The 25,468-nt window shown below is 50.4% G+C and overlaps 1 protein-coding gene across 1 annotated transcript; it reads right to left on the reverse strand.

Annotated features, from left to right (window-relative positions):
* Positions 1-7,216: 7,216 nt before the first annotated feature.
* Positions 7,217-19,417, reverse strand: SLC38A5 (solute carrier family 38 member 5). The gene is made up of 16 exons (XM_010350176.3): positions 18,501-19,417; positions 17,073-17,137; positions 16,911-16,986; positions 16,188-16,303; positions 16,025-16,098; positions 15,409-15,501; positions 15,194-15,272; positions 11,811-11,893; positions 11,142-11,200; positions 10,918-11,055; positions 10,630-10,709; positions 9,583-9,683; positions 9,246-9,361; positions 8,348-8,492; positions 8,152-8,255; positions 7,217-7,665 (listed from the first exon to the last, which is right to left on the reverse strand). Exons 2-16 carry the CDS (start codon positions 17,123-17,125, stop codon positions 7,564-7,566), a joined length of 1,419 nt encoding a protein of 472 aa, XP_010348478.1. The 5' UTR covers positions 17,126-17,137; positions 18,501-19,417; the 3' UTR covers positions 7,217-7,563.
* Between the last annotated feature and the right edge of the window lie 6,051 nt (positions 19,418-25,468).

The raw sequence follows: 25,468 nt of genomic DNA on the forward strand, positions 1-25,468 counted from the left end.
AAGTGCTTTGTATGTATTTACCCATTTAATCATAACAATCAAATGAGTGAGATAATATAGTTATCCCCAGTTTACCCTTCAGTAGCCTGAGACACAGAAGGGTTATATGACTTACACAAGGTCACACAGCTTAATAAGTTGAGAAGCCAGAAACTGAACACAAGCTGCGTGTCTCCAGAGTCTGTACTCTAAAATGCTAGCATTAACAGGACACAGTGGCTCATGCCTATAATCCCACAACTTTGAGAGGCCGAGGTAGGAGGATTACTTTAGGACAAGAGTTCAAGATCAGCCTGGGCAACATAGCAAGACCTTGTTTCTACCAAAAAAAAATTTTTTTTTTAAATTAGCCAGGCATGGTGGTGCACGCCTGTAGTCCCAGCTACATGGGAGGCTGAGGCAGGAGGATCACTTGAGCTGAGGAGGCTAGGGCTACAGTGAGCTATGATTCTGCTATGGAACTCTAGCCTGGAAAACAGAGTGAGGCCTTGTCTAAAATAAAACAAAATAAAATGCTAGCGCTTCTAACCATTCTACCATTCTATCATTCATTAGCATCTGTGTCCATTCCTTGAACAACAAAAGAATTTCTTTTTTCTTTCCTGTCCCTCCTCCTATCTTCCATGTTTATAATACCTGGAATTTTAGTTCAAGACTATAATTTTTTTTTTTTTGAGATGGAGTTTTGCTTTTGTTACCCAGGCTGGAGTGCAATGGCAAGATCTCGGCTCACCTAAACCTCCGCCTCCCGGGTTCAGGCAGTTCTCCTGCCTCAGCCTCCTGAGTAGCTCGGATTACAGGCACGTGCCACCATGCCCAGCTAATTTTTTGTATTTTTAATAGAGACGGGGTTTCACCATGTTGACCAGGATGGTCTCGATCTCTTGACCTCGTGATCCACCCGCCTCAGCCTCCCAAAGTGCTGGGATTACAGGCTTGAGACACCGCGCCCGGCCTCAAGACTATAATTTTTTAAATTTACAATCAAAAGTTTACACTTTTCAATAAATTTTACTATTTTTCTCCTCACCACTGCTTGTTGAAATCACCTCCTTCCTTTTAAATTTACTTTTCTCTTCTCATAGTACTGTATACCAATAATTATTTCTGAAGAGTATATGGGTCATGAATTTTCTAAAAAAATTTTTTGGCCTCATTCTGGATTATCCTGGCTGTATATAGATATCTAGGTTCAACTTTTTTTGCTTGTTTTTTTTTTTTTTTTTTTTTTTTTTTTTTTTGAGACAGAGTTTCGCTCTTGTTACCCAGGCTGGAGTGCAATGGCGCGATCTCGGCTCACTGCAACCTCCACCTCCTGGGCTCAGGCAATTCTCCTGCCTCAGCCTCCTAAGTAGCTGGGATTACAGGCACGCGCCACCATGCACAGCTAGTTTTTTGTATTTTTAGTAGAGACGGGGTTTCACCATGTTGACCAGGATGGTCTCGATCTCTCGACCTCGTGATCCACCCACCTCGGCCTCCCAAAGTGCTGGGATTACAGGCTTGAGCCACAGCGCCCGGCCTTGTTTTGTTTTGAGACAGTGTCCGGCCCTGTCATCTAGGCTAGAATGCAGTGGCACAATCTTGGCTCACTGCAATCTCCACCTACTGGACTCAAGTGATCCTCCCATCTCGGCCTCCCAAAGTTCTGGGACTACAGGCGTGAGGCAACATGTCCACCCCACAGTTATTTTTAATCAGCTGCTTGAAAAACTTCTCCATTCTATTCTCTCTTCTCTCTCTCTGGGATCTTTCAAGATCGTATCTTTATCCTAGAAATTTTACTCCTAGGGAGTGTATGTGTGCGCACACCCACGTGTGTGCGTGCGTGTGTGTGCACACTTGTGTTAAGCAGGCTCAGAACTAGGTGGCTCTTTTCAGTTTGAAGATTCATGTCTTTGTTCAGTTCAGAAAATTCTAGAACATTATTTTTTCAGGTACTCCCTTCTCTCCAGTCTTTCCTTTTTTTTTTATTTTTATTTTTTTTGAGATGGAGTTTTGCTGTCCCCAGGCTGGAGTGCCGTGGCACGACCTCAGCTCACTGCAACTTCCACCTCCCAGGTTCAAGTGATTCTTGTGCATCAGCCTCCCAAGTAGCTGGCATTACAGGTGCCCACCACCACACCTGACTAATTTTTGTATTTTTGGTAGAGTCGGGGTTTCATCATGTTGGCCAGGCTGGTCTGAAACTCCTGACCTCAGTTAATTCACCTGCCCCAGCCTCCCAAAGTGCTAGGATTACAAGCGTGAGCCACTGTGCATGGCTCAGTCTTTCTATTATCTATGTCCGGAAGTTCTATTGGATGAACGTTGAAACTTCTGGGATCTAGTCTCCATTTCTTTTTTTTTTTTTTTTTGAGACGGAGTTTCTCTCTTGTTACCCAGGCTGGAGTGCAATGGCGCGATCTCAGCTCACCGCAACCTCCGCCTCCTGGGTTCAGGCAATTCTTCTGCCGCAGCCTCCTGAGTAGCTGGGATTACAGGCACGCGCCACCATGCCCAGCTGATTTTTTTGTATTTTTAGTAGAGATGGGGTTTCACCATGTTGACCAGGATGGTCTCGATCTTTTGACCTCGTGATCCACCCGCCTCGGCCTCCCAAAGTGCTGGGATTACAGGCTTGAGCCACCACGCCCGGCCTAGTCTCCATTTCTTTTGTTGTTTTCCTTTTATACTTTCTATTTCTTAATCTTTTTGTGCTATACTGTGAAGTAGTGCCGTGCCTGAACACAGTTTTTCATTGGATTGTTCCAGTTTCTATTATTGATATGCAAAAGCTGTTGTGTGTTAGAGATGGTTACTTTGAATTTGCTGCGGATGGGTCACCATTTTCCCCAACATTTGCCTTTTTAAACAGTTGTTTATGATGTCTTTTGACTTAGATGATACTTTAATTTTTACATCTTTAAATATGTCAGATTCATTGTTCATAGCCTTGGTATAATGTCAGGAAGTGCCTATGCCAACTCAAGATGTATTATACTGTAATATTTTCCTAAATGGTCATCTAGTTCTTTATGACCTCATGTTTTCACATGTAAGTCTCTGAATTTTTAGAATTTATTATTTTACGTGGTTTAAAGTAAGGATTTAACACTTAATTTTTCAAATAGATAAGACACTTGTCAAGCAATCATTTATTATATAGCCTATCTTTTGGCCACTGCTTGGAAATGCATGCTGAAGTTTGCATATAGATTAGTCTGTTTCTTGACTTTCTATTTTGTTTCATTAATTAATCTGTTTCTATGTGTATTCATTTTTGATTGTTGCTGTAACAGATTGTCAATAGCTAAGACAACACCAGGCGCTGTGGCTCACGCCTGTAATCCCAGAACTTTGGGAGGCCAAGACGGGAGGATTGCTTAAGGTCAGGAGTTCGAGACCAGCCTGGCCAACTTGGTAAGACCCTGTCTCTACTAAAAATACAAAAATTAGCCGGGTTTGGTGGCGGGTGCCTGAAATCCCAGCTACTTGGGAGGCTGAGGCGGGAGAATGGCTTGAACCTGGGAGGTGGAGGTTGCAGTGAGCCGAGATCACCCCACTGAGCTTCAGCTTGGGTGACAAAAGTGAGACTCCATCTCAAAAAATATATCTATGTAACTAGGACAATTTTTGAAAAAGAAGAATAAGGTGGGAGGAACGTCTCTACCATATTTCAGTACTTCTTACGTAGCTACGGAAATCAAGACTGTGTAATACTGGGAGAAGAATAGACACGCAGATCTCTGGAACAAAATAGAGAACCTAGAAATAGCCCCACCCTGATTTTCTACAAAGAGACAAAAAGAAAAGGAAGGATCATCTGCCTAACAAATGGTGCTGGAGCAGTTGGATATCTATAGGCCAAAAAAAAAAAAAAAAAAAAAAAAAAAAAAAAAAATGACCTTTTATCTTCATACCTTTATTAAAAAAATAACTCAAGTAGATCATAGACTTAAATCTAAAATAGGAAACTAAAAAATCTTTTACAAGAAAATATAGGAAAAACATCTGAGGTCTAGGGCACAGTGAATGGTTTGAAAAGCATAATCCATAGGGAAAAAAATAAATTAGATTTCATCCCATTTAAAACTTTTTCTCTGCAGGAAATCCTGTTAAAAGGATGAAAAAACAGGGTATGGACTGGGAGAAAATGTTTGCAAACCACATATCCAACAAATGACTCACATCCAGAATCTGTAATGGATATGTGTAGTACTCTCAAAACTCAATGGTAGCCCGGGCATGATGCTCACACTTGTAATCCCGGCACTTTGGGAGGTGGAGGTGGACAGAGTGCAGATCCTTTGAGGCCAGGAGTTTGAGACCAGCCTGGGCAACATGGCAAAAACCCATCTCTACTAAAAATATAAAAATTAAGCATGATGGTGCGCACCTGTAATCCCAGCTATGCAGGAGGCTGAGGCATGAGAATCGCTTGAACCTGGGAGGCAGAGGTTGGAGTGAGCCAAGATCATTCTGCTGCACTCCAGCCTGGGTATCAGAGTGAGACTCTGTCTTGGAAAAAAAAAAAAAATCAGACAAATAATCCAATTCGAAAATGATCAAAAGATATAAACATACATTTCACTGAAGAGGAAACAAGCAAATAAGCACATGAAAAGATGTTCAATACTAATTTGCTTCACTAGATGCAAATTAAGACCACGATGAAGTATCACTACTCACTCATTGCAACAGCTAAAATAAAAGACACAGTGACAACACCAAATGCTTGCAAGGATGCAGAGAAACTGGACATCTCGTAAAATGCTGCTGGGAAGGTAAAATCTTACAGCTGCTCTGGAAAACAGTTTGGTAGTTTCTTATAAAACTAAACATGCCTGTAATCCCAGCACTTTGGGAGGCCGAGGCGGGTGGATCACGAGGTCAAGAGATCGAGACCATCCTGGTCAACATGGTGAAACCCCGTCTCTACTAAAAATACAAAAAAAAGTTAGCTGGGCATGGTGGCGCGTGCCTGTAATCCCAGCTACTCAGGAGGCTGAGGCAGGAGAATTGCTTGAACCCAGGAGGCGGAGGTTTAGGTGAGCCGAGATCGCGCCATTGCACTCCAGCCTGGGTAACGAGAGCGAAACTCCGTCTCAAAAAAAAAAAAAAAAGAAAAAAAAAAACTAAACATGCAATGACCATACAATTCAACAATTGCACTTCAGAGAAATTAAAATTTACACCCATCCAGAAACTTGTACATAATTATTTATAGCAGCTTTACTTGTAATAGCCAAAAGCTGGAAATAATCAATATTTTCTACAATAAGTGAATGGTCAAACTGTGGTACATCCATACCGTGGAACATCCATACCGTGGAATACTACTCGGTAATAAAAATGAACTATTGACACACAAATATTAACATCTTGGATCAATCTCCAGGGAATTACGCTGAGTGAAATAAGTCTCTAAAATGTTACATACTATAATATTTTATTTGTATAGCATTCTAGAAAAAACAACATTGTAGAAATGAAAAGCAGATTAGTGGTTGCCAGGGTTTAGGGATAGTGGATGGGAGGAGAGTATTATTAAAACTGAGTAGCACAAGGGATAGCATTGTGGTGATGGAAATGTTCTGTACCTTTTTGAACCCCAAGACAGTCTCTGTCTCCCAGGCTGGAGTGCAGTGGCGTGATCTTGGCTCACTGCAACCTCCGCCTCCCAGGTTCAAGTGATTCTCCTGTTTGAGCCTCCCACGCAGCTGGGATTACAGGTTAGAGGTCAGCTAACTTTTTGGAAAAGGGCCAGAGAGTCAATAGCTCAGGCTTTGCAGGCCATATGGTCTCTGTTGCAACTCCTCAGCTCTGCACAAGAAAGCCATAAACAATATGTAAATGAAGAAGACACTGTAAATGATATATAAATAATTTACAGGCACTGAAATTGATATGTAAATGATTTAGACACTGAAAGTTGAATTTCATATAATTTCCAAGTGTCACAGAATATTATTTCTTTTAATAATGTTTTTTCCTTTCCTTTTCTTTTCTTTTCTTTTTTTTTTTTTTTTTTTTTGAGACAGAGGCTGGAGTGCAGTGGTATGATCTTGGCTCGCTGCAACCTCTACCTCCCGGGTTCAAGCAATTCTCCTGCCTCAGCCTCCTGAGTAGCTGAGATTACAGGAATGTGTCACAATGCCTGGCTGATTTTTGCATTTTTAGTAGAAACGGGGTTTCAGCATGTTAGCCAGGCTGGTCTAGAACTCTTGATGTCAGGTGATCTGCCTGCCTCGGCCTCCCAAAGTGCTGGGATTATAGGCGTGAGCCACGGCACCCAGCCCCTTTTCTTTTTGAGACAGGATCTCACTCTGTCACTAAGGCTAGAGTCCAGTGGCGTGATCACAGCTCACTGCAGCCTCAGTCTCCTGGGCTCAAGCAATCCTCCCACCTCAGCCTCCCAAGTAGCTGGGACTACAGGCATACGCTACCACACCCAGCTATTTCTTTTAATATTTTTTGTAGAGATGGGCACTTGCCATGTTGCCCAGTGTGGTCTCAAATGATCCTCAGCCTTCCAAAGTGCTGGTGATTACATGCATGAGCCACCGTGCTGGGTCCACCTTTTTTCAATCATTTGGAAATATGAAAGCCAGTTTTAGCTCAAGGGCCATAAATAGGCAGCAGGCTGGATTTGCCCAATCTTGTGCCAGAACATCAACTCCAAGGCATATTGTCTGCTTCATTCACTGCTATATCCCCAGCACCTAGAACAGTGCCTGGCACCCAGTAGGCTTTCAGTAGATGTTTACTGAGTGAATGACTGAAGTTTTTTTGTATGTGTGAGATGGAGTCTCACTGTGTTGCCCAGGCTGGAGTACAGTGGCACGATCTTGGCTTACTGCAACCTCTGCCTCCTGGGTTCAAGCGATTCTCCTGCCTCAGCCTGCCAAGTAGCTGGAACGATAGGCGCACACCACCTCGCCCAGCCAATTTTAGTATTTTTTAGTAGAGACGAGGTTTTGCCATGGGTCTCGAACTCGTGACTTCAAGTGATCTGCCTGCCTTGACCTCCCGAAGTGCTGGGATTACAGGCGTGTGTCACTGCTCCTGGCCAAGTGAGTGATATGTGAAGTTGAGTAGCAGGTTACTGGAAAAGTGAGGGGCGTGAGCACATGAGCAGACACTGTCCTACTCGAAGGGTTTCAGTGTGCTCCAGCCTGGACTCCAGCAGGCGCCACCAAGTCTCAAGAGAAAGATCAGAACGTTGAGTCCAGAGTTGCATCTCAACATCTTTATTTTTCCGCTTTGGCCCAAGGGTAATCCTGACAAATAGCTTCAGCCAGGAGGAGGCCGAGAGGACTGGGCTAGGCAAAGGCTCTGCCGGGACCTGACGTCCTCCTCTTCCTCCTCCTCCTCCTCTTGTGGGGTTGGGGTTGGGATTAGGGCCATGATCGAAGCTTGGCATCCTGGGAGGAGGGAAGTGGGCCAGTCTGCAGCCTCTGCTGTCCCCCGCCTCTGACAACCACGTTCATGGGAACCAGCCACCTCCACGGAGGGACCCTAGGGCGCGGCCCCGACCCCTCCATGTGCATGCGCACGAGGACCCGGGCCAGCAGGGCCTGGTCAGTGTCCAGACATGCGGCTCTGGCCTGTGGCCCAGTTGGCGAACATAAAGCCTAGACTGACGGCCATGAAGATGACTCCCAGGACGCCAAAGCACAGGGCCTGCGGGCCAGAGAGACAGGATGGGGCCAGTTGGGACACCTCACCCCAATGCCTTCTGAGAATGTTCTCAAGTCTTCCACCTCCTTCAGACAGTGCTCTATCCATTCCTGACCCTCCTCCGCGTGCCCTCTCCTTCCTTACAACTAGCCCCTTCCTGTGAGTCCTCCTTCCATCTTCCCCGAACCCATGAGAGAGTACATTCTTCCATCTCCGTCTTCTTGAAAGTGCTCCAAGCTCTCTTCCCAATAGCGCTCCTTCCATCTGTCTGGAGAATCCTCCCTCTATGCCAGCCCCTGTTTGAGTGCTCCCTGTCTTCCCAGACCCTGCTGGTGCTGTCTCCTCTGCCCCTTCCTAAGACAATCACCTACATTCTTCCAAACCATTCTTTCAGATGCTCTCCCAGCCCCTCCTCTGCACGTATGTCCCTTTCACCTCCAGCTATCTTGGAGTGCTCCTTCTCTCCCAGCTCTGCCCTGGAATGCTTACCTGGATCTTGGGCCAGGATAAGAAAGGCTCCACCTCAGAGGGTACAATGCGGAGGTAGAAGATGCTGGGGAGGATGAAGATGAGGCTGGGGGCTGAGGTGGACCCTGGAAGACAAGAAGAAGGAACAGGAGTCAACCTGACTTGGGTACAAAACCCATATTAGATGGAGTATAGGACTGGGGTGAGGGATACTGACCGATCACTCCAAAGATATCCCGGATGGTCGGCACACAGATGACGAGGACATTGACCAAAACAAGCAGGATCAGAGCTATGGCCACATGTCGCAGCCAGCTGAAGGCCTTGCCTGGGAAAAGCAGCTGCTGCAGGGCCCGGCGGATCTGTAGCCAGAGTAGGATGGGACAGAAGTCAGGACCCGAGTGCTGCTCCCTTCCAAGAGATCATCTGTCTTTAGCTCCACCCTGATTTCCCCTCCCTCTGACTGTCTATGGCTCCGCCCTGCCTAAACCAGCATCTGTGTCTCCATCTTCTGAACAGGCTTCCTGCCTCCATCCTCTGACAATCCACGTCTCTTCCTTCTGTCTGAACACCCATTGGCACTTCCACCCACTGTCTGAAATCCCTGCCTCCTCCTCTAGCTGACCATCTTCGTCTCCTCTTCTGTCTGACCATCTCCCCGTCCTTCTACCCTGTCTGAGCTCCCTGCCTCTCTCCATCTGACCTCTACTTCCTTCCTCTGTCTAATTAGTTCCACCTCCCCGTCTCAGAGCTTTGTCCCTCCTACATCCCACCACTTCAGCCTCCACCCTTTCTCTGTCCATCCCTGTTTCTTCATTCTACCCGCCAACTGACCCTTCCTGCCTCCCTCTTCTGTCTAGCCATCCATCTGTGCCTCCTCCCTCCAACTGAGTATGCTGTACGCTGACCCTTTCTTTCCTGCTATGTCCTCCCGCTTCTGTCTGACCATCAATTTTTGCCGTCTCTGTCCATCTGACAACACTGCCCTTTCCTGTCTGTCCATCCTTGCCTCCTTCATCCATCCATCCATCCACTCCTGTCTCCAGCCTCCACCCACGCATCCTATGCCCTCTACCCATCCATCCATGTCCCTCTGCCCCCTGGGCCCCACGCACAGGAAACAGCACAACTGGCACAGTGAGGGTCACAGCGAGCAGCACGGCCAGGCGCACGCAGAGGATGAGCGGGTCCTTCTTGCTGTACATGTGCAGCATCTCTGCCTCCACGCTGCCTGGGCCATGGGACAGGGGATGTGGGATGCAAGATTTGGCAAGAGTACCAGGACCAAAGCCCCAGAAACTCATACATACATGCACAGTGACAAAATCCACACAAGTGAGGCACACCTTCCCTTTGGAAACTGATAGGTCCATGGTCACAGAAGGAAAGGGCTCAGAGGCTCCTGCCCTAGGCCTTCCCCCTCCCCCCAGCCCTCCCCCCAGCCCCACTCACTGTAGAAGGTGAGGTATCCAAAGGTCGCTGTGAGCCCATACATACAGAACATGGACCCAATAGACACATTGGCCACGGCCTGCATCCTGCGCTGGGAGGGCCTGAAGTGTAGAGGTCGTGCAACTGTCATGCCCAGACTCTGGGACTTGGCCCAAGTCTCTCAAAGCCAGCCTCCACCCCCCAGAGTCCCCTTCTCCCAGACTGACATTCAGCTGGTACACACGGGGACACTCATCTCTGTCTCCCCTGTGACTAGCCAAAACCCCTCTCTGACCATCCATATCTTGCCCCATATGACCATCTCTGCCTCTGCTCTGCATTTGACTGCTACTGCCTCTTCTTTTTTTTTTATTTTTGAGACAAAGTCTCTCTCTTGTTGCCCAGGCTGGAGTACAATGGCGCAATCTCAGCTCACCGAAATCTTCAACTCCCAGGTTCAAGCGATTCTCCTGCCTCAGCTTCCCGAGTAGCTGGGATTACAGGCATGCACCACCACGCCCGGCTAATTTTTTGTATTTTTAGTAGAGACGGGGTTTCTCCATGTTGGTCAGGCTAGTCTCAAACTGCCAACCTCAGGTGATCCGCCCACCTTGGCCTCCCAAAGTGCTGGGATTACAGGCGTGAGCCACTGCGCCCAGCCTGCCACTGCCTCTTCCATCTGACCATCCATGCTGTCCCTCTGTCTGATCATTCACACAAACCCCATCATATCATCCCTGCCTCCCTGCCCGCCTGTCCGTACCTCCCCATCCCCATACCACCAGCCATGCATATCACTCCCTCCATCCGATCATCTGAGCTCTGCTACCCAACTCAGTCCATCCACATTTGTGCTTGATATTAAAACAGAAGAATACTTAAGCCCTGATCAGCAAACAGTCACTACCCTGAGTTCCCCAAGACCTCATGGCCACCCCAAACTCTTCCCATGGCACAACCTAGCTTCCGCCAAGCTACAGCCCCAGGACTACTGGAGGGAGTATCAGACATTTTGGTTACCACTGCACCTGCTCCCCAACATGCAGGCCCACTTGCCTGCCCACTCACCGGCAGAGCTCCGTATAGATGGGCAGCACCTCAGGGTGGCAGACAAAGGCAAAAGCCATAATGGGCACTGTGTAGGACATCTGGGGAATGCCAGAATACCTGGGATTAGAGCCCACAGTGGTCCATCCCCTTCTCCCCATCCCCCTCCAATCCCATCATCGCCCTCCATATCAGACACGCAGAAGCTCCCAATGCCCAATATCCAGCTCCACTCTGAGCAGGATGCTCCGTGTGACAAAACCACAGGGCCTGAGTGTGCTGCAACCTCCTACACACCTGTACACATACCTGTGAGTCAACTGTGAACATCTGGGCCTCACAGCTGCTGTTGAGCCCTTGACTGGGGAGTCCCACAGGAGCTTCACTCTCCATTGCTGTTTCGTTGCGGCCTATAGCACAGCCAAGCTGGAACTTCTTGTAGATGACCTAAGGATGGGGCCAGCAGAGAAGCCAGGTCATGGGGGAGGCTATGTTCCAGTGTCCCAAACTCTCCCCACTTCTCCATGACTCACCGAAACAAGGAAAAACAGCATGCAGGTCAGGGACAGACCACTGGTGTACCCCAAGTAGCCTAAGAGGGGCAAAACAGAGTCTCAGAAATCGACCCAGCGCAGTGGCTCACGCCTGTAATCCCAGCACTTTGGGAGGCTGAGGCAGGTGGATCACCTGAGGTCAGGAGTTCAAGACCAGCCTGGCCAACATGGCAAAACCCCATCTCTACTAAAAATACAAAAAGTAGCTGGGTGTGGTGGCACATGCCTGTAGTCCCAGCTACTAGGGGGACTGAGGCAGGAAAATTGCTTGAACCCAGTAGGTGGAGGTTTCAGTGAGCTGCGATAGCACCACTGCACTCCAGCCTGGTGACAGAGCAAGACTCTGTCTCAAAAAAAAAAAAAAAAAAGAAATCAATGGACCTCCCCACCCTACAGTGAACTCCAAACAGCTAGTCTGACCTTCAAGGTCTGCCTACCCCAGTTACCTTCGTATAAGCTTCTACTTCCACCCACAAAAGCCTCCCCTCCATAGCCAACCATAGCAAACTCCTACTAATCTGTTAGAACCCACATCAAATAAGCTCTCTCCTGGTGTTCTGCAGCCCTTGACAATGAATGGGGGTTTTCTCAGTCTGGCTCCTTCTGTTTAATCCCACTATCCAATGCCCAACCCAGGGAACCTCTTACCCAAGTGTTTCATGAGGGCCAGGGGCAGGATGATAAACACACTGACAATGATGATGAGGAGATTCCCCGTCAAGAACCAGTCCCTAGAAAGACAGGAAGACACAGTGCCTAGCTGCCAGCCAAAGGAAACTGTCAGGCAGACACTCACAGAAGACAGCCGGCCAGACAGCTTTCTGCCTTAAGTCAGGAGAGTTAAGCTGACAACCTCAGCTGTGAGAAGTCATTCAGGTGGTTACAGTGACAAATGGCACAATAGGGTTGACAAAAACAGGCTGACTATGAGATTGTCAGATACCGTCGGTGGGACACAGCCAAAAACACATACTCAGCTGGACAAAACTTGCCATCAGACTTCACAAGTGGATGTACAACCAGATGGTCAAACAACCCACATCGGTCAGACTCAATGTGAAATTCATCCAGGCTAGGTGCAGTGGCTCACGCCTGTAATCCCAGCACTTTGGGAGGCTGAGGCAGGCGGATCACCTGAGATCAGGAGCTCAATACAAGCCTCGCCAACATGGTGAAACCCCGTTTCTACAAAAATATAAAAAATCAGCCTGGTGTGATAGCACGAACCTGCAATCCCAGCTACTCAAGAGGCTGAGGCAGGAGAATCACTTGAACCCACGAGGCGGAGGTTGCAGTGTGCCAACATCGTGCCATTGCACTGAAGCCTGGGAGACAGATCGAGATGCTGTCTCAAAAAAAAAAAAAAAGAAAGAAAGAAAAAGAAAATCATGGCCAGGCGCAGTGGCTGAGGTCTGTCATCCCAGCACTTTGGGAGGCTAAGGCAGGAGGATCACCAGGTTGGGAGTTCAAGACCAGTCTGGCCAACATGACAAAACTCATGTCTACTAAAAATACAAAAATTAGCTGGGCATGGTGGCGCATGCCTGTAATCCCAGCTACTCGGGAGGCCGAGGCAGGAGAATTGCTTGAAGCAGGTCCGGGGAGGTGGAGGTTGCAGTGAGCCGGGATTGTGCTACAGATCAAGACTCCATCTCAAAAAAAGGAAAAAGAAAAGAAAGGAAAGGAAAATCAGTCCAATACAAGGTGCCAGACACAAAGAAAGTGAGTCATGATCGTGGTATGTTTGACAGGTAGAGCAACAGTCTGATGATCCAGTAGACAAGCCACGATGCAGAGTCAATCAAAAAGTCAGAAACGCATGCTTGTTTGAACAGCTCAAGATTTGTTGGATGCCTGAAAGTATGCCTGTGGACTGATTTGGCCATACAGCCAAAGAAAGAATGAAATAGAAATGAAATCAACCAGCTGGCCAAACTGTTAGAACCCAGCTGTGAGAAAGGGTGGAATCTGTACAGATGTTGGAGGAAGGTGACCAGGCAAGAGTCAGTTAAGACAGAATCAGCTAAACAACTGCTCACGCATTCAAAAGAACTTGATCAAATGCCTGTGTTCTAGGCATTCACACAGTCTCTTTCTATCTCATACACAGTTACACAGAAATAAACGAATGGGAGCTAACTATAATAATGACACATCTCTGGTCACATTGTCAGCTACCTAGTGTTCTCAGAATCAAGCCAAAGATTTTTTTTTTTTTTTTTTTTTTTGAGACGGAGTTTCGCTTTTGTTACCCAGGCTGGAGTGCAATGGCGCGATCTCGGCTCACCGCAACCTCCGCCTCCTGGGTTCAAGCAATTCTCCTGCCTCAGCCTCCTGAGTAGCTGGGATTACAGGCACGCGCCACCATGCCCAGCTAATTTTTGTATTTTTAGTAGAGACGGGGTTTCACCGTGTTGACCAGAATGGTCTCGATCTCTTGACCTCGTGATCCACCCGCCTCGGTCTCCCAAAGTGCTGGGATTACAGGCGTGAGCCACCACGCCTGGCAAGCCAAAGATCTTAAAGGATACACATAGACAGTAAAAGTCAAGCACTCAGTTAAAATTGTCAGACTGGCCGGGTACAGTGGTTCATGCCTGTAATCCCAGCAACTCGGGAGGCTGAGGTGGGCTGATCACCCGAGGTCAGGAGTTCAAGATGAGCCTGGTCAACATGGCGAAACCCCGTCTCTACTAAAAATACAAAAATTAGCCAAGCATGGTGGCAGGCACCTGTACTCCCAGCTACTTGGGAGGCCAAGGTGGAAGGGTCGTTTGAATCTGGAAGGTGGAGGTTGCAGTGAGCCGAGATGGCACCACTTTACTCCAGCCTGGGCAACAGAGTAAGACTCTGTCTCAAAAAAACAACATAAAATACTTAGCTGGGCATGGCAGTACACACCTATAATCCCAGCTATTCAGGAGGTTGAGGCAGGAGAATCACTTGAACCCAGGAGGCAGAAGTTATAGTGAGCCAAGATCATGCCACTGCACTCCAGCCTGGGCCACAGAGTGAGACTCCATCTCAAAAAAGAAAAAAAGAACCTGTCAGACCACACAGAGACCAACTAACCCAGAGTCAGACTGACAAAACCAGAGACACATCTACACACTATGCAAAGTCCATGGGACAGAGGCAGGGTTAGCCCCTGGACACACAGAGCTGTGCATAAAACACACACAGAGAGCTACACACGTGCAGCTGGAGCACAAGCACTGCAGCACGCTGTGCATACACACTAGCCCTGCTGGAGTCCCATCGTGCACACCCCCCCACACAGACTGAGCCAGCGCAGTGGATCCAGACTCACACACAGTCAGCCGGATACGTAATCAGAACAGCCCAGCATACATGGTTGCAACCATAATACAGAGGACACATCGTCACTCAGGAGTCACACACACACACACACACAGCAAAGAGAATTTACCAGAATAGCCACCAAATCAGAGATGGAGTTGGCTGGACACATAGTCAGAGTGAGTCACACATAGTTGGTACCACAGCATATGTTGGAGTCATCGATCGTACACTTGTAGCTAGACAGATTCAGCCAAATGAACCTAGAATCAAGCTCAATCAGCTGGATGGGGAAGTCAGAGTGACCGAGTGTCAGACACATACGGTTGGAATCGCAGTATACGGGACACAGCTGTAGTCAATTACAGAGCCAGCCAGAGAGAATCAGCCAGGACCGCAGACACAGAGTCAAACCCACAGGCAGAGTCTGAGTCCACCGGCTATGTACATTCACACACATGTGGTCAGCAGCAGAGTAAACTGGACGTAAAGAGTCAGCCTCCAGCCAGAAGCAGCCAGAATAAGTCACAAAATCAGCACACGGTCAACTAGACTTCTGTGGTCAGAGCAACAGTCACGCAGAGGAATCAGTCTGACCCAAGTGGCCTGCCCAGCCATCTCAAACTGGAACATCTGGGAGCCAGCTGCACACACAGCACTGAAGATACTGGCCGGGCCTTGCAGGCAGAGTCAAGGGGCTGCAGGCCAGCCAAGGGGTGTTGCTCACTCACCCCTCGGGGTCCATGTACAGGAAGGTCCTGATAACCAGGGGGAGCTCAGATTTGATGATGAACAGGTAACTGGACATGGCTGGTGCGGGTGGGGGAGGTATAAGTAGAAGGATTCTCGTTATGCCCCCACCCCATCTTCCCCAGCCCAGCCTAGGGAAGCCCACCTCACTCCACCCTCTCCCTGCAAGTGGACCCCCACCTCCCAGAGTCCTCACCCCCAACATTGTGCAGGCAGATGACCGCGGCCACCACTACCTTCCCTGCAGGCCCGAATGCCCTCTGTCCCAGCTGCTCATAGGCTCGGATGCCTAGCGGGGGAAGGCAGGAACAGGTTGTAGGTCCAGGAGGCCAGGCCAGGGGTGCAGGCCAGAGGGCCTGGGAGCTGGGGTGCTGGGGCTTAGGGGAACCAGGTTTGACTGATGGAGGCTGGAGTTGGGGTTGAGTTTAGGGGCAGAGTCTGGGAGGTGGGATCTGAGGCCAGGGAAATGGATGAAGGCTGGAGGTGAGAATAAAGGGTCTCTGAACCAGACTATGGACTGGGACCATGGTGGGAGCTGGGGAATCGGGGGCTGAGATGTGGGGGGTCTCGAGGTTGTGGGGCTGGCTTCCAGGTTAAAGGAGGTCTGGTGACTGAGGGGTGGGATTAGAGGTGGGGAGAGTAGTCATCTGGAGATGGATTGTGGGGTGCTGAGTCCGGGATCTGGGGTCTGCAGTCAAGGAATTGGGTTTGGGGTCTGGGGTCCAAGGTCTGGGTTGAGCTCTGGATATGGGTCCAGAGTCTGGGGTCCAAAGGGGTGTTGTGGGGACTGGGATGCAGGCTCTGAGTCTCACCTACAGTACCAGCGCAGGTCAGCAGGAGGTGGATGGAGTACGACGACAGAAGAGCAATGCATAGCAGCAGGGCCCTGCGGCAGGTGGCACAGCTCAGACCTGGCCGCAGGCCTCCCACCCACCCTGCAACACCACTGGCCCCGCAGGCCACCTATGGACTCACAGGAAGAAGATGACCCCTGTGTGGGCCATGGCATAGGCCAGCCCCAGGATGCCGCTGCCCATGATGGCGTTGCTGAGGTTGAACACTGACATTCCAAACGATGTCTTCCCCTCGAACTGCACGCAAGGAGCAAAGCCCGGGCACACATTGGGAGGGGGCACTGGGTAGGAGATCAATGCCAGGGCCAGGGAAAGACCGGAGAAGAAGCAAGCAAGGTGGAGAGAAGCCAGGGAGAGACCATCTGAGAAGGGAAGAGGCTAGCAGGGATGAAGAGTTGAAGATGGAAGAGGCTGCGAAGAGAAGAGCTGGGAAGGGAGAAAGTAGGACAAACTTTGGAGGGAGCCGCTGCGAGTGGCTAGAGAGGACCAGGGCAGGGTGAAGCAGCCACCAGAGGCAAAACAGCCGGGGAGGGGAGACGCTGGGGGTGGGGATGGGCTGAGGATGGGGAGTGCTGGAGGAGGAAGAATAGGGGGAGGGGAGCAGCTGGGGAGGGCAGCCACTGGGCGGAACAGCGGAACAGCGGGTGCAGAGAAGCAAGGCCAGGGACAGAGCTAGAAAGGGCATATCTGGGGAAAAGGAGTATTTGGAGAGGGGAGGACCGAGGAGTGGGGAGATAGCTGGGCAGGGGAACAGCAGGGAGGAGGAGTGGGGAAGAGGGAGCAGAGCAGGGAGGAGATTAGCTGGGGAAGGTGCCACCGGGCCAGATCCCGTGGGGCCACTCACATCCATGAACTGGACTGGCTTGCTCCCGGGAGCAGGACCACGACCGGCCAGGAAGCCTTCACGTTCCTGCCTGTAGCTGGATAGGGCAGGGAAATGGAAGCTGATAAAAGGGTAACCCTGACCCCTGACCCCTGAGCCCACCTCCTTGGACCGCTGACTCACCCCACAGCATCTGAAGGGAGGGCTCCATTCATCTTTGGATCCTGCAGTTCCATCCTATTGGGGTGCTGCAAAGTGAGGGGAGCTGAAGAAGTGGGGAGGGGAGCCCCATAGAGACCGACAGATAGAAAGAGGGAGAAAAGGATGGGGCAGGGGAGCAGGAACAGACAGGGATAGAAATGGAAGCAGGCCAGCAGAGAAAGAGATGAGAGAGAATGAAGAATCAGAGAAGGGGAGAAGCCAGCAGTTACTCAGAGAGACACTGAAGCCAGCGAGAGAGAAATAGTTGGGGCGAGACAGACAGAAAGCTCCAGAGACAGCCGGATCCCAGGGCAGATGAGCCGACCACGTGGAGAAAGGATACCCTTTCTTCCCAGACCCCAGACTCACGCACGCTGTCTCTCTTGCTGTCTATATCTTTCATTCCCTGGTCCCCCGCGCCCTCCCCCCACTTCCCTCCACCCTCACCTCGTGGCCAGGCGGCTCACTCCTTGCAGGGACACGTGTCGGCCGGCTGCCCCACCCCTCCTAATGCCCTCACCCCGCTCCTTCCCGCCTGGGCCCCCAGGCCCGAGCCCAGAGCTGATGCAACCTGTTGAGTGAGCTGAGGGTCGGGGGCAGACTCGGAGACCCCTGCCCCAGACGCTGCAAACTGCTCTCTGCCACAACTCAGAATATCCTCACTAGAAACCAAAGACAAGTCCCCAAACTGAGCCCCTTCCCAGGGCTAGAAATGACCCAGGGACTCCCATTTAACCCCCTTCTAGGGGCTAGAGGTATTTTCCAAGGCCCCTCGCAAGTGTTAAACACTCATCTTCTGACAGCAGTCAATTTGGAGACGCTTCCAGACTTGAGAAACTTCCTGGGTGTGGGGTGTCTCAGGAACCTGGCCCGAGCCTGCATTTCCCCTCCGGAGGAAGAACTGTCTCTGAGACCTTCATCAAAGTCCCCCTCCCGTGGCCTGAGTTTCCTGGGGTGGGGGAGCCTCTGTGATACCCACCGGAGCCTGGAGCCCTGTCTTATGGGTAGAGCATCTCTGGAGAAACCCCAGCCCCGCGCTTACTCCCTGGGAAGGAGGTATCTCAGAAACCCCTATTCAAGGTCCACGTTAGAGCTCAAACTGGCTCAGGAAATCCTTCCCCAAGTCCTGAATCCCATTCCTGGGACCGGGAGGGATCTCAAGGAGTCCCATCCCCTGCCACCAGCACCCTCTGGGGCCTCCCACCCACACGTGAATTCACTTCCTGGGATCAAGGTACCCAAAGGACCCCCCACACACACACACACCGCCACTCACAGGCGCTATGCCATTCTCCACAAGTGCTAAAATTTCTCCAAGGAACCCCAAGTCTCCTCCCAGGACCCCTACTCAGATCTCAGGGCCCCCAGGAACACCATCCCCACAGCAGCCCGCGCTCCCTCCTCACCCACCTGCTCCTCTCAGCTCCTGAAGTGGCGGCAACTCAGACTTGAGTTCAGGGACCCTCTCGGCTGACTCAGCTCCTGCTCTGGCGCGGTACTTTTTTTTTTTTTTTTTCTGAGAAGAAATGTTAATTTTAATTTCGCTTCCCTCCTTCTGGCCCTGGGCGGGGGAAGAGGTGGAGAAGGGGCGCCCCCTATCTGGACCCACTTGGAGGGAAACAGAGGTTTGTTTGTGTCGTGGTGGCGGGGAAAATGGCCTGAAAGGTTGAGGGCGTAGACCCACAGCTAGAGAGAGTGACAGGCAGACAGAGGGGATGGACTCACAGAGCAGACGAGCAGACAGAGGGCAGAATGGGATGGGTGGCAGAAAGAGGTGCAGAGAGGAGGAGTCAGACAGAGTAGGAGAAACAAAGTTACAAAGAGAGATAAGCAGGCACGAGAAACAACACAGGAACAGACAGACCGCGGAAGGGACAGAAAGACAGATGGGCGGAGGAGGGGACGCTGGGGGAGCTCGGTAGACAGGCAGAGGGCAGCCTCAGGGAGAAAGGGACCCACAGGCGGACTCGGAAACAGACAGGCAGGTAGGGATAGGCTTGTGCAAACACCTGCAGAAAGGCAACAGGTAGTGAGGCTCAGTCACGGACAGGAGACACGGGCTGGCAGAGAGGTGGGGGACAGAGCCAGCCAGATCCCCAAACAGAGGGTAGGGCCGGACACACCAGCTCAGAGAGAGATGAAGGGACAGAGAGAGTGATTGAGGCAGAGAGGCACCTGCAGGGGACAGAAGAGAAGAGGCAGAGAGAGGCAGATTCAGGCAGAGAGGCCTGAGGACAGCAGGGGACAGGTGCAGGCGTAGCAGCCAGGCTCTTCCAGGCAGACCTCAGGCAGACAGCCTAGTCACGAGAGGACCCTAGATCTTGGGGGCCCCCAGAGGGAGGAAGGGAGGGCATTTGTGGCTGGGTGGGGAATGTGGACTGTGAACTCACGCTGTCTGCAAACTGGGCGGGCACTGTAGTCCTGGACCCCACCCCAAGCATGGGGTGGGGCTTATCCAAGCCCTGAGAAGTCCCACTATCTGTCTGTCCGTCTGTCTTCTATGGGAGTCCGTCTGTTCACTCCCTTCCAGGCATGTGACAGGCATGCCTGTCCAAGACAACGCACGTGTCCACTACAGGATGTCAGGCAGGGTGGACTTGGGGTCTGGGCCCACCTCGACTGGGCTGCTTGAAGCCCAGGTGGACAAGAGGCCTCTGTCTGGGCCCCTCACCCGCCTGCCCACCCCCCACAGGGAACACAGAATTCCCGGAAAGGCCAGGAGCTGGCTGGGGCTTCAAAGCTGGCCTAGATGCCCTCACCCCACCCGCAGTTGGAGGAGGACAAGGGATGGGGCGTTTACTTCCCCACAGCAGGAGAGAGACTCCTGCACACTCAGGGATTGCAGCAACACAACAGGCCCAATCACAGTCTCATCGAAGGGCTCAGATACGGGGGCCGACTCACTATCACTCACAGAGGTGTGCAAAGACTCACAGCCACACACACAGAATAAAGACTGACAGACATGAACACACACAGACTTACCCCTGCACGGGAAGAACACAGGCTCATGGGACAGTCCCACACGCGGCCACACAGAGTGACGATAGATAATCTTACAGCTAACAACACCCACAGGCTCAGAGCCACTCACAGAGAGCACAGCTAACACAGGGATAGGCTCATGCAGGTTTCCAGACACTAGATTCCTGATCATCATCACCTGTGGACCCACAGCCGTTTCAAAGACAACCAACAGGCAAATCACACACACAGACTCACAGCCACACACAGACTCACAGCCGCACACGGACGATTACACACAGCCGATGACATCGCTCATGGGTCCTGGGTCTTTCCCATACACATAATCCAGGTTCAGATGGCCCCAGAGGCAAACGTCCAGGTTCAAACCCTAGAAAGATGTCTCTGTGTACGTGAACTTGCATACAGCTCCAGTCACACAGAGAGGCACTCACAGTCTGCCATGATTGTACAAACAGAAAAGCCACAGTCTACATTGTGGGGGAGCCAAAAAATAATAAAAAAGAAAAAAAAAAAGAAAAGCCACAGTCTCTCTCTCTCTCTCTCTCTCTCTCTCTCTCAAGCGCACACACACACACACACACACACACACACACAACTGCATTCCAGCAAATGGCTGCACACAGTCATGTACACACACAGCTAGCCACAAATCAAGTCAGAAAAGAACCATACAGGAAAAGCATATACCAGCACACACAAACACGAAGTACAGGAATGCAGAGTACGCTTACTATCGTTGCAAAGAAGAAATCCAGAAACCACACCGAAAGCTGCACAAGGAAGCAACAGGAGAAGCAGACGGTACTCATACCATGGCACCAGAAGAAACGCCCCGAGGGCACACATACCTGCAGCCACTTGCTAAGGAGAGACACAAATACAGCAGCAGACACACAAAGAAAGACACGTGCACATAGATACACACAGAGGAGGGACAAGTACTCTGACACACTCGTCACCCACAACCATTACAAAGGAGACAAACACCCACACAACACACACACACAACCCCAAAGAGATGAACTGCTCAGGCAGAAAATACCAACCAGGCAAGTTACATAGGAAAACACAGGTGCAGCTCACATATGCGTGGTTGTGGCTGAGAACAGGCAGGTGAAATACATTCAGTGTATTCACACACACACACACACACACACACACACACACACACACACAAACAGCCTGCCCAGCCTCCTCCTGCCTCTGTCTCCTTTCCTATCTACTCTGATTTCTCTCTCCCTTCATACCCCTCCCCCACCCAGAGCCATTACACATCTGTGCCACTAGCTGGCCAGGGAAAAAGACACCTGTCACCAGAGGCCTTGGCCCACGTGGCTAAAGGTGGGGGGGCGGGACACAGGTATACATATTTCAAGTCTGAAGTGTCCCATCCAAAGAACCAGCATACCTTATCTTGGATTTAAAAAAAAAAAAAAAAAATAGATGGGCTGGGTGCAGTGGCTCACACTTGTAATCCCAACACTTTTGGGAGGCCGAGGTGGGCGGATCACCTGAGGTCAGGAGTTCGAGATCAGCCTGCCCAAAATGGTGAAACCCCATCTCTACCAAAAATACGAAAATTAGCTGGGCGTGGTGGTGGGCACCTGTAGTCCCAGGTACTCAAGAGGCTGAGGCAGGAGATTGCTTGAACCCAGGAGGCGGAGGTTGCAGTGAGCTGAGACCGTGCCATTGCACTCCAGCCTGGGCAACAAGAGCAAAACTCCGTCTCAACAAAATAAATAAATAAATAAATAAATAAATAGACATACCCCCCCTCCCCTCTGCATCCATTCGCCACCTCCCTGGCACAGCCTCCTGCTCTGATTGCTCTCCTTCCCTCCCAGGCCCTGCCCCCACCGGCCTTCCAGCGTGGCCCAACACAGGGCTACCAGGCATACAGTAGGTGCTCAATAAAGTCCACTTATCTAATATCGTATTATTACCATTACTCTTATTTCTGCCAGAGGAACTCTTCTAGGGGAGAGATGAACCTCTGTGAAGCTCTAAGAACCCCACAGCTCCACTAAGTTTCTGGGCACTGCAGATAGTCGGCGCTCACCATAAGCCGGTACGGCAGCGGGCAGCGGGCAAACGAAGGGAAAGTGTGATCTGGCTGCATGGGGGAGCCTGCTGTAGAAGGAACAGATGTCTTTAAGTAGGACCGAGGCTTTGAGGCCATGCCAGGGATAAGAACACTGTTAGTTCATCAAAGTAGGGCTCCTTCTCAGGGTCATTTAAGGTTTTTGTTGGTTCGGTAAAGCGGACCCTTGTCTAACATTTGGGAGTCCTGTGAAATCTGTTAAAAGTCACTTTGGGGGTTCTCATCAGTTCTAAGGAGACCTTTGATTAAAACGGGTCACTGCTCGGCAGCATCTAAGGGAGGAGGGAGGGACACAGTGAAGCAGTTAACAGCAAAAGCTTTCTCAGCCCTGCCACTTACTAGCTGCGTGGCTAAACAAGTTCCTAAACCTCACTGCCTCTCAGCTTCCTCAGGGGCAGAATAACGCCTAACTCACTGGACTATTGACACGATTGAATTAATTACCACAGGCAAAGCACTTAAGACAATGTTTGACACATAGTAACTGCTCGATACATATTTGTGGAAGGAATTAATGATTTCTTCTCCGTGAAAGCCAAGTCCCACTTGCTGGGCTGCATATGGGATTCCAATCTGTCCTTTCATGCAGGCTCCCCATGGAGTAACTCTTTCCAGTCGCTTCCTTTCCTCAAAGCAGCCCCTGGGCAGCAAAGTCCTAGTCCCCTGCCCCTGGGCCACCCCCCTCTTTCTCTCCCACTGCTAAGATGCCCCCTCCGTGAAAGAGCCGGCCTGGCAGCTCCCTCTTCCTTGACCTCTCCGGGAGGCCAAGGGGAGGACACCTTTACACTCAGTGGGGTGCCGGGTGGGAGCGGCAGGCCGACACCCTACTTCGGGAAGATCCTGGAGAGTTCAGAGGCTGGCTCCTGTCCCCCAAACCCCTGGCCCTGCTGGAGGAAGCAAGTTCCTTTGCTAAAAGTTAAACATCCTCTTCGTGAGCGGCAAGAAAACAGGACGTGGGAAGCGTCCCACAGGGTGAACATAGGCCCCCAATGCCTGGCACCCCCTCCTTTCTTGTGGAGCGGAGGCCTGGTGGCTCAAACCCTTCCTTTCTCACACTTGCTCACCTCTGCAGGGGAGTCCTGTTCCCACAGTCCCCACAATGCCCTTGACTTCTGCTGACAAAGCTCTGACTTCTTCCCTGATTCTCAGAGTCTGTACGCCTCTACCCAGGGCTCCGTGAAAATGCAGGACGCACCACTGGGGTAAAAATGAAGGAACGAAGCAACAAAAGGATGAATTCAACCAACATTTATTGAACATCAACTGTGCACCACCCCTGTTCCAAGCACTGGGAGGCAGCAGTGAACATGACAGAACAGGAATCCCTGTCTGGTGAAGCTCGTGTGCTAAGGAATCAATCATTCCGTTCTTTATTTTTCTTTTCTTGAAACAGGGTCTCACTCTGTTGCCCAGGCTGGAGTGCAGTGGCATGATCAGCTCATTGAAACATCAAATTCCAGCCGGGCGCGGTGGCTCACGCTTGTTAATCCCAGCACTTTGGGAGGCCGAGGCGGGTGGATCACGAGGTCAAGAGATCGAGACCATCCTGGTCAACATGGTGAAACCCCGACTCTACTAAAAATACAAAAAATTAGCTGGGCATGGTGGCGCATGCCTGTGATCCCAGCTACTCAGGAGGCTGAGGCAGGAGAATTGCCTGAACCCAGGAGGCGGAGGTTGCGGTGAGCCAAGATCGCGCCATTGCACTCCAGCCTGGGTAACAAGGGCGAAACTCCATCTCAAAAAAAAAAAGAAACATCAAATTCCTGTGCTCAAGCAATCCTCCTGCCTTAACCTCTCAAATAACTGGGACTATAGACGAATATCACCATGCCCAGCTAATTTTTAAATTATTTCTTGTAGAGATGAGGTCTCACTACGTTGGCCAGGCTGGTCATGAATGCCTGGCCTCAAGCAATCCTACTGCCTTGGCCTCCCAAAGTGCTAGGATGACAGGCGTGAGTCACAGTGTCCAGATTTTTTTGTTGTTGTTGTTTGCTTGTTTGTTTGTTTTTTGAGACAGGGTCTCACTCTGTTGCCCAAGCTGGAATACAGTAGCACGATGTCAGCTCACTGCCATCTCTACCTCCCGGGTTCAAGCGATCCTCCCACCTTGGCTTCCTGAGTAGCTGGGACTAGAAGTGTGAACCACCATGCCCAGCTAATTTTTGTATTTTTAGTGGAGACAGGGTTTCACTGTGTTGGCCGGGCTGGTCTCCAACTCCTAACCTCAACTGATCCACCCGCCTCTCACCTCCCAAAGTTCTGGGATTACAAGCGTGAGCCACTTCACCTGGCCCTTTTATTTTTTAAAGAGACATGTGTTCTCGCCAAGTTGCCCAGGCTGGATTCGAACCCCTGGGCTCCAGGGATCCTCCTGATTCAGCCTCTGGAGTAGCTGGGACTAAAGGTGCATGCCACAGTCCCTTGCTAATACTCATATGCATGTTGTCAGCATTAAAATGAACAAAGGGAAGGACATGCTGGAGCCAACTTGTGCAAGTTGGGAGGAGCTATTCAATTTTCAGGAATTTTGCAAACTGGTTGTTAAACAGCTGGTTTAAGAACTGGTTTTGTTTGTTGAGACAGGGTCTCACTCTGTCACCCACACTGGAGTGCAGTGGCATAATCAAGGCTCACTGCAGCCTTGACCTTCCAGGCTCATGCAATCCTCCCATCTCAGCCTCCCAAGTAGCTGGAACTACTCACACACACCACCACGCCCGGCTATTTTTATTTTTTGTGTAGATGCGGATCTCTTCATATTGCCCAGGCTGGTCTTGAACTCCTGGACTCAAGCGATCCTTCCGCCTCAGCCTCCTAAAGTTAAACAGCTATGGTTAAAAAAGTAATTATGTGGCCAGGTGCAGTGGCTCATGCCTGTAATCCCAGCACTTTGGGAAGCTGAGGCAGGTGGATCACCTGAGGTCAGGAGTTCGAGACCAGCCTGGCCAACATGGTGAAACCCCCGCCTCTACTGAAAATACAAAAATTAGCCAGACGTAGTGACTGGCGCCTGTAATTCCAGCTATTCAGGAGACTGAGGCAGGGGAATCATTTGAACCTGGGAGGCAGATGTTGCAGTGAGCTGAGATGGCACCATTGCACTTCAGCCTGGGGGACAAGAGCGAGGCTTCATCTCAAAAAAAAGAAATTATATAAACTTACTCAAAATTTGTCACTTCCTAATTATTTTACCCCATTCCACTATTCTCTATGTTCTTGAGGTTATTTAGCTCCATTTTATTTGTATGGTAAAAATAATACATGATAGTGCACTAAAGCATCT

Source organism: Saimiri boliviensis, chromosome X, assembly GCF_048565385.1.
Source record: "Saimiri boliviensis isolate mSaiBol1 chromosome X, mSaiBol1.pri, whole genome shotgun sequence".
Taxonomy (NCBI): domain Eukaryota; kingdom Metazoa; phylum Chordata; class Mammalia; order Primates; family Cebidae; genus Saimiri; species Saimiri boliviensis.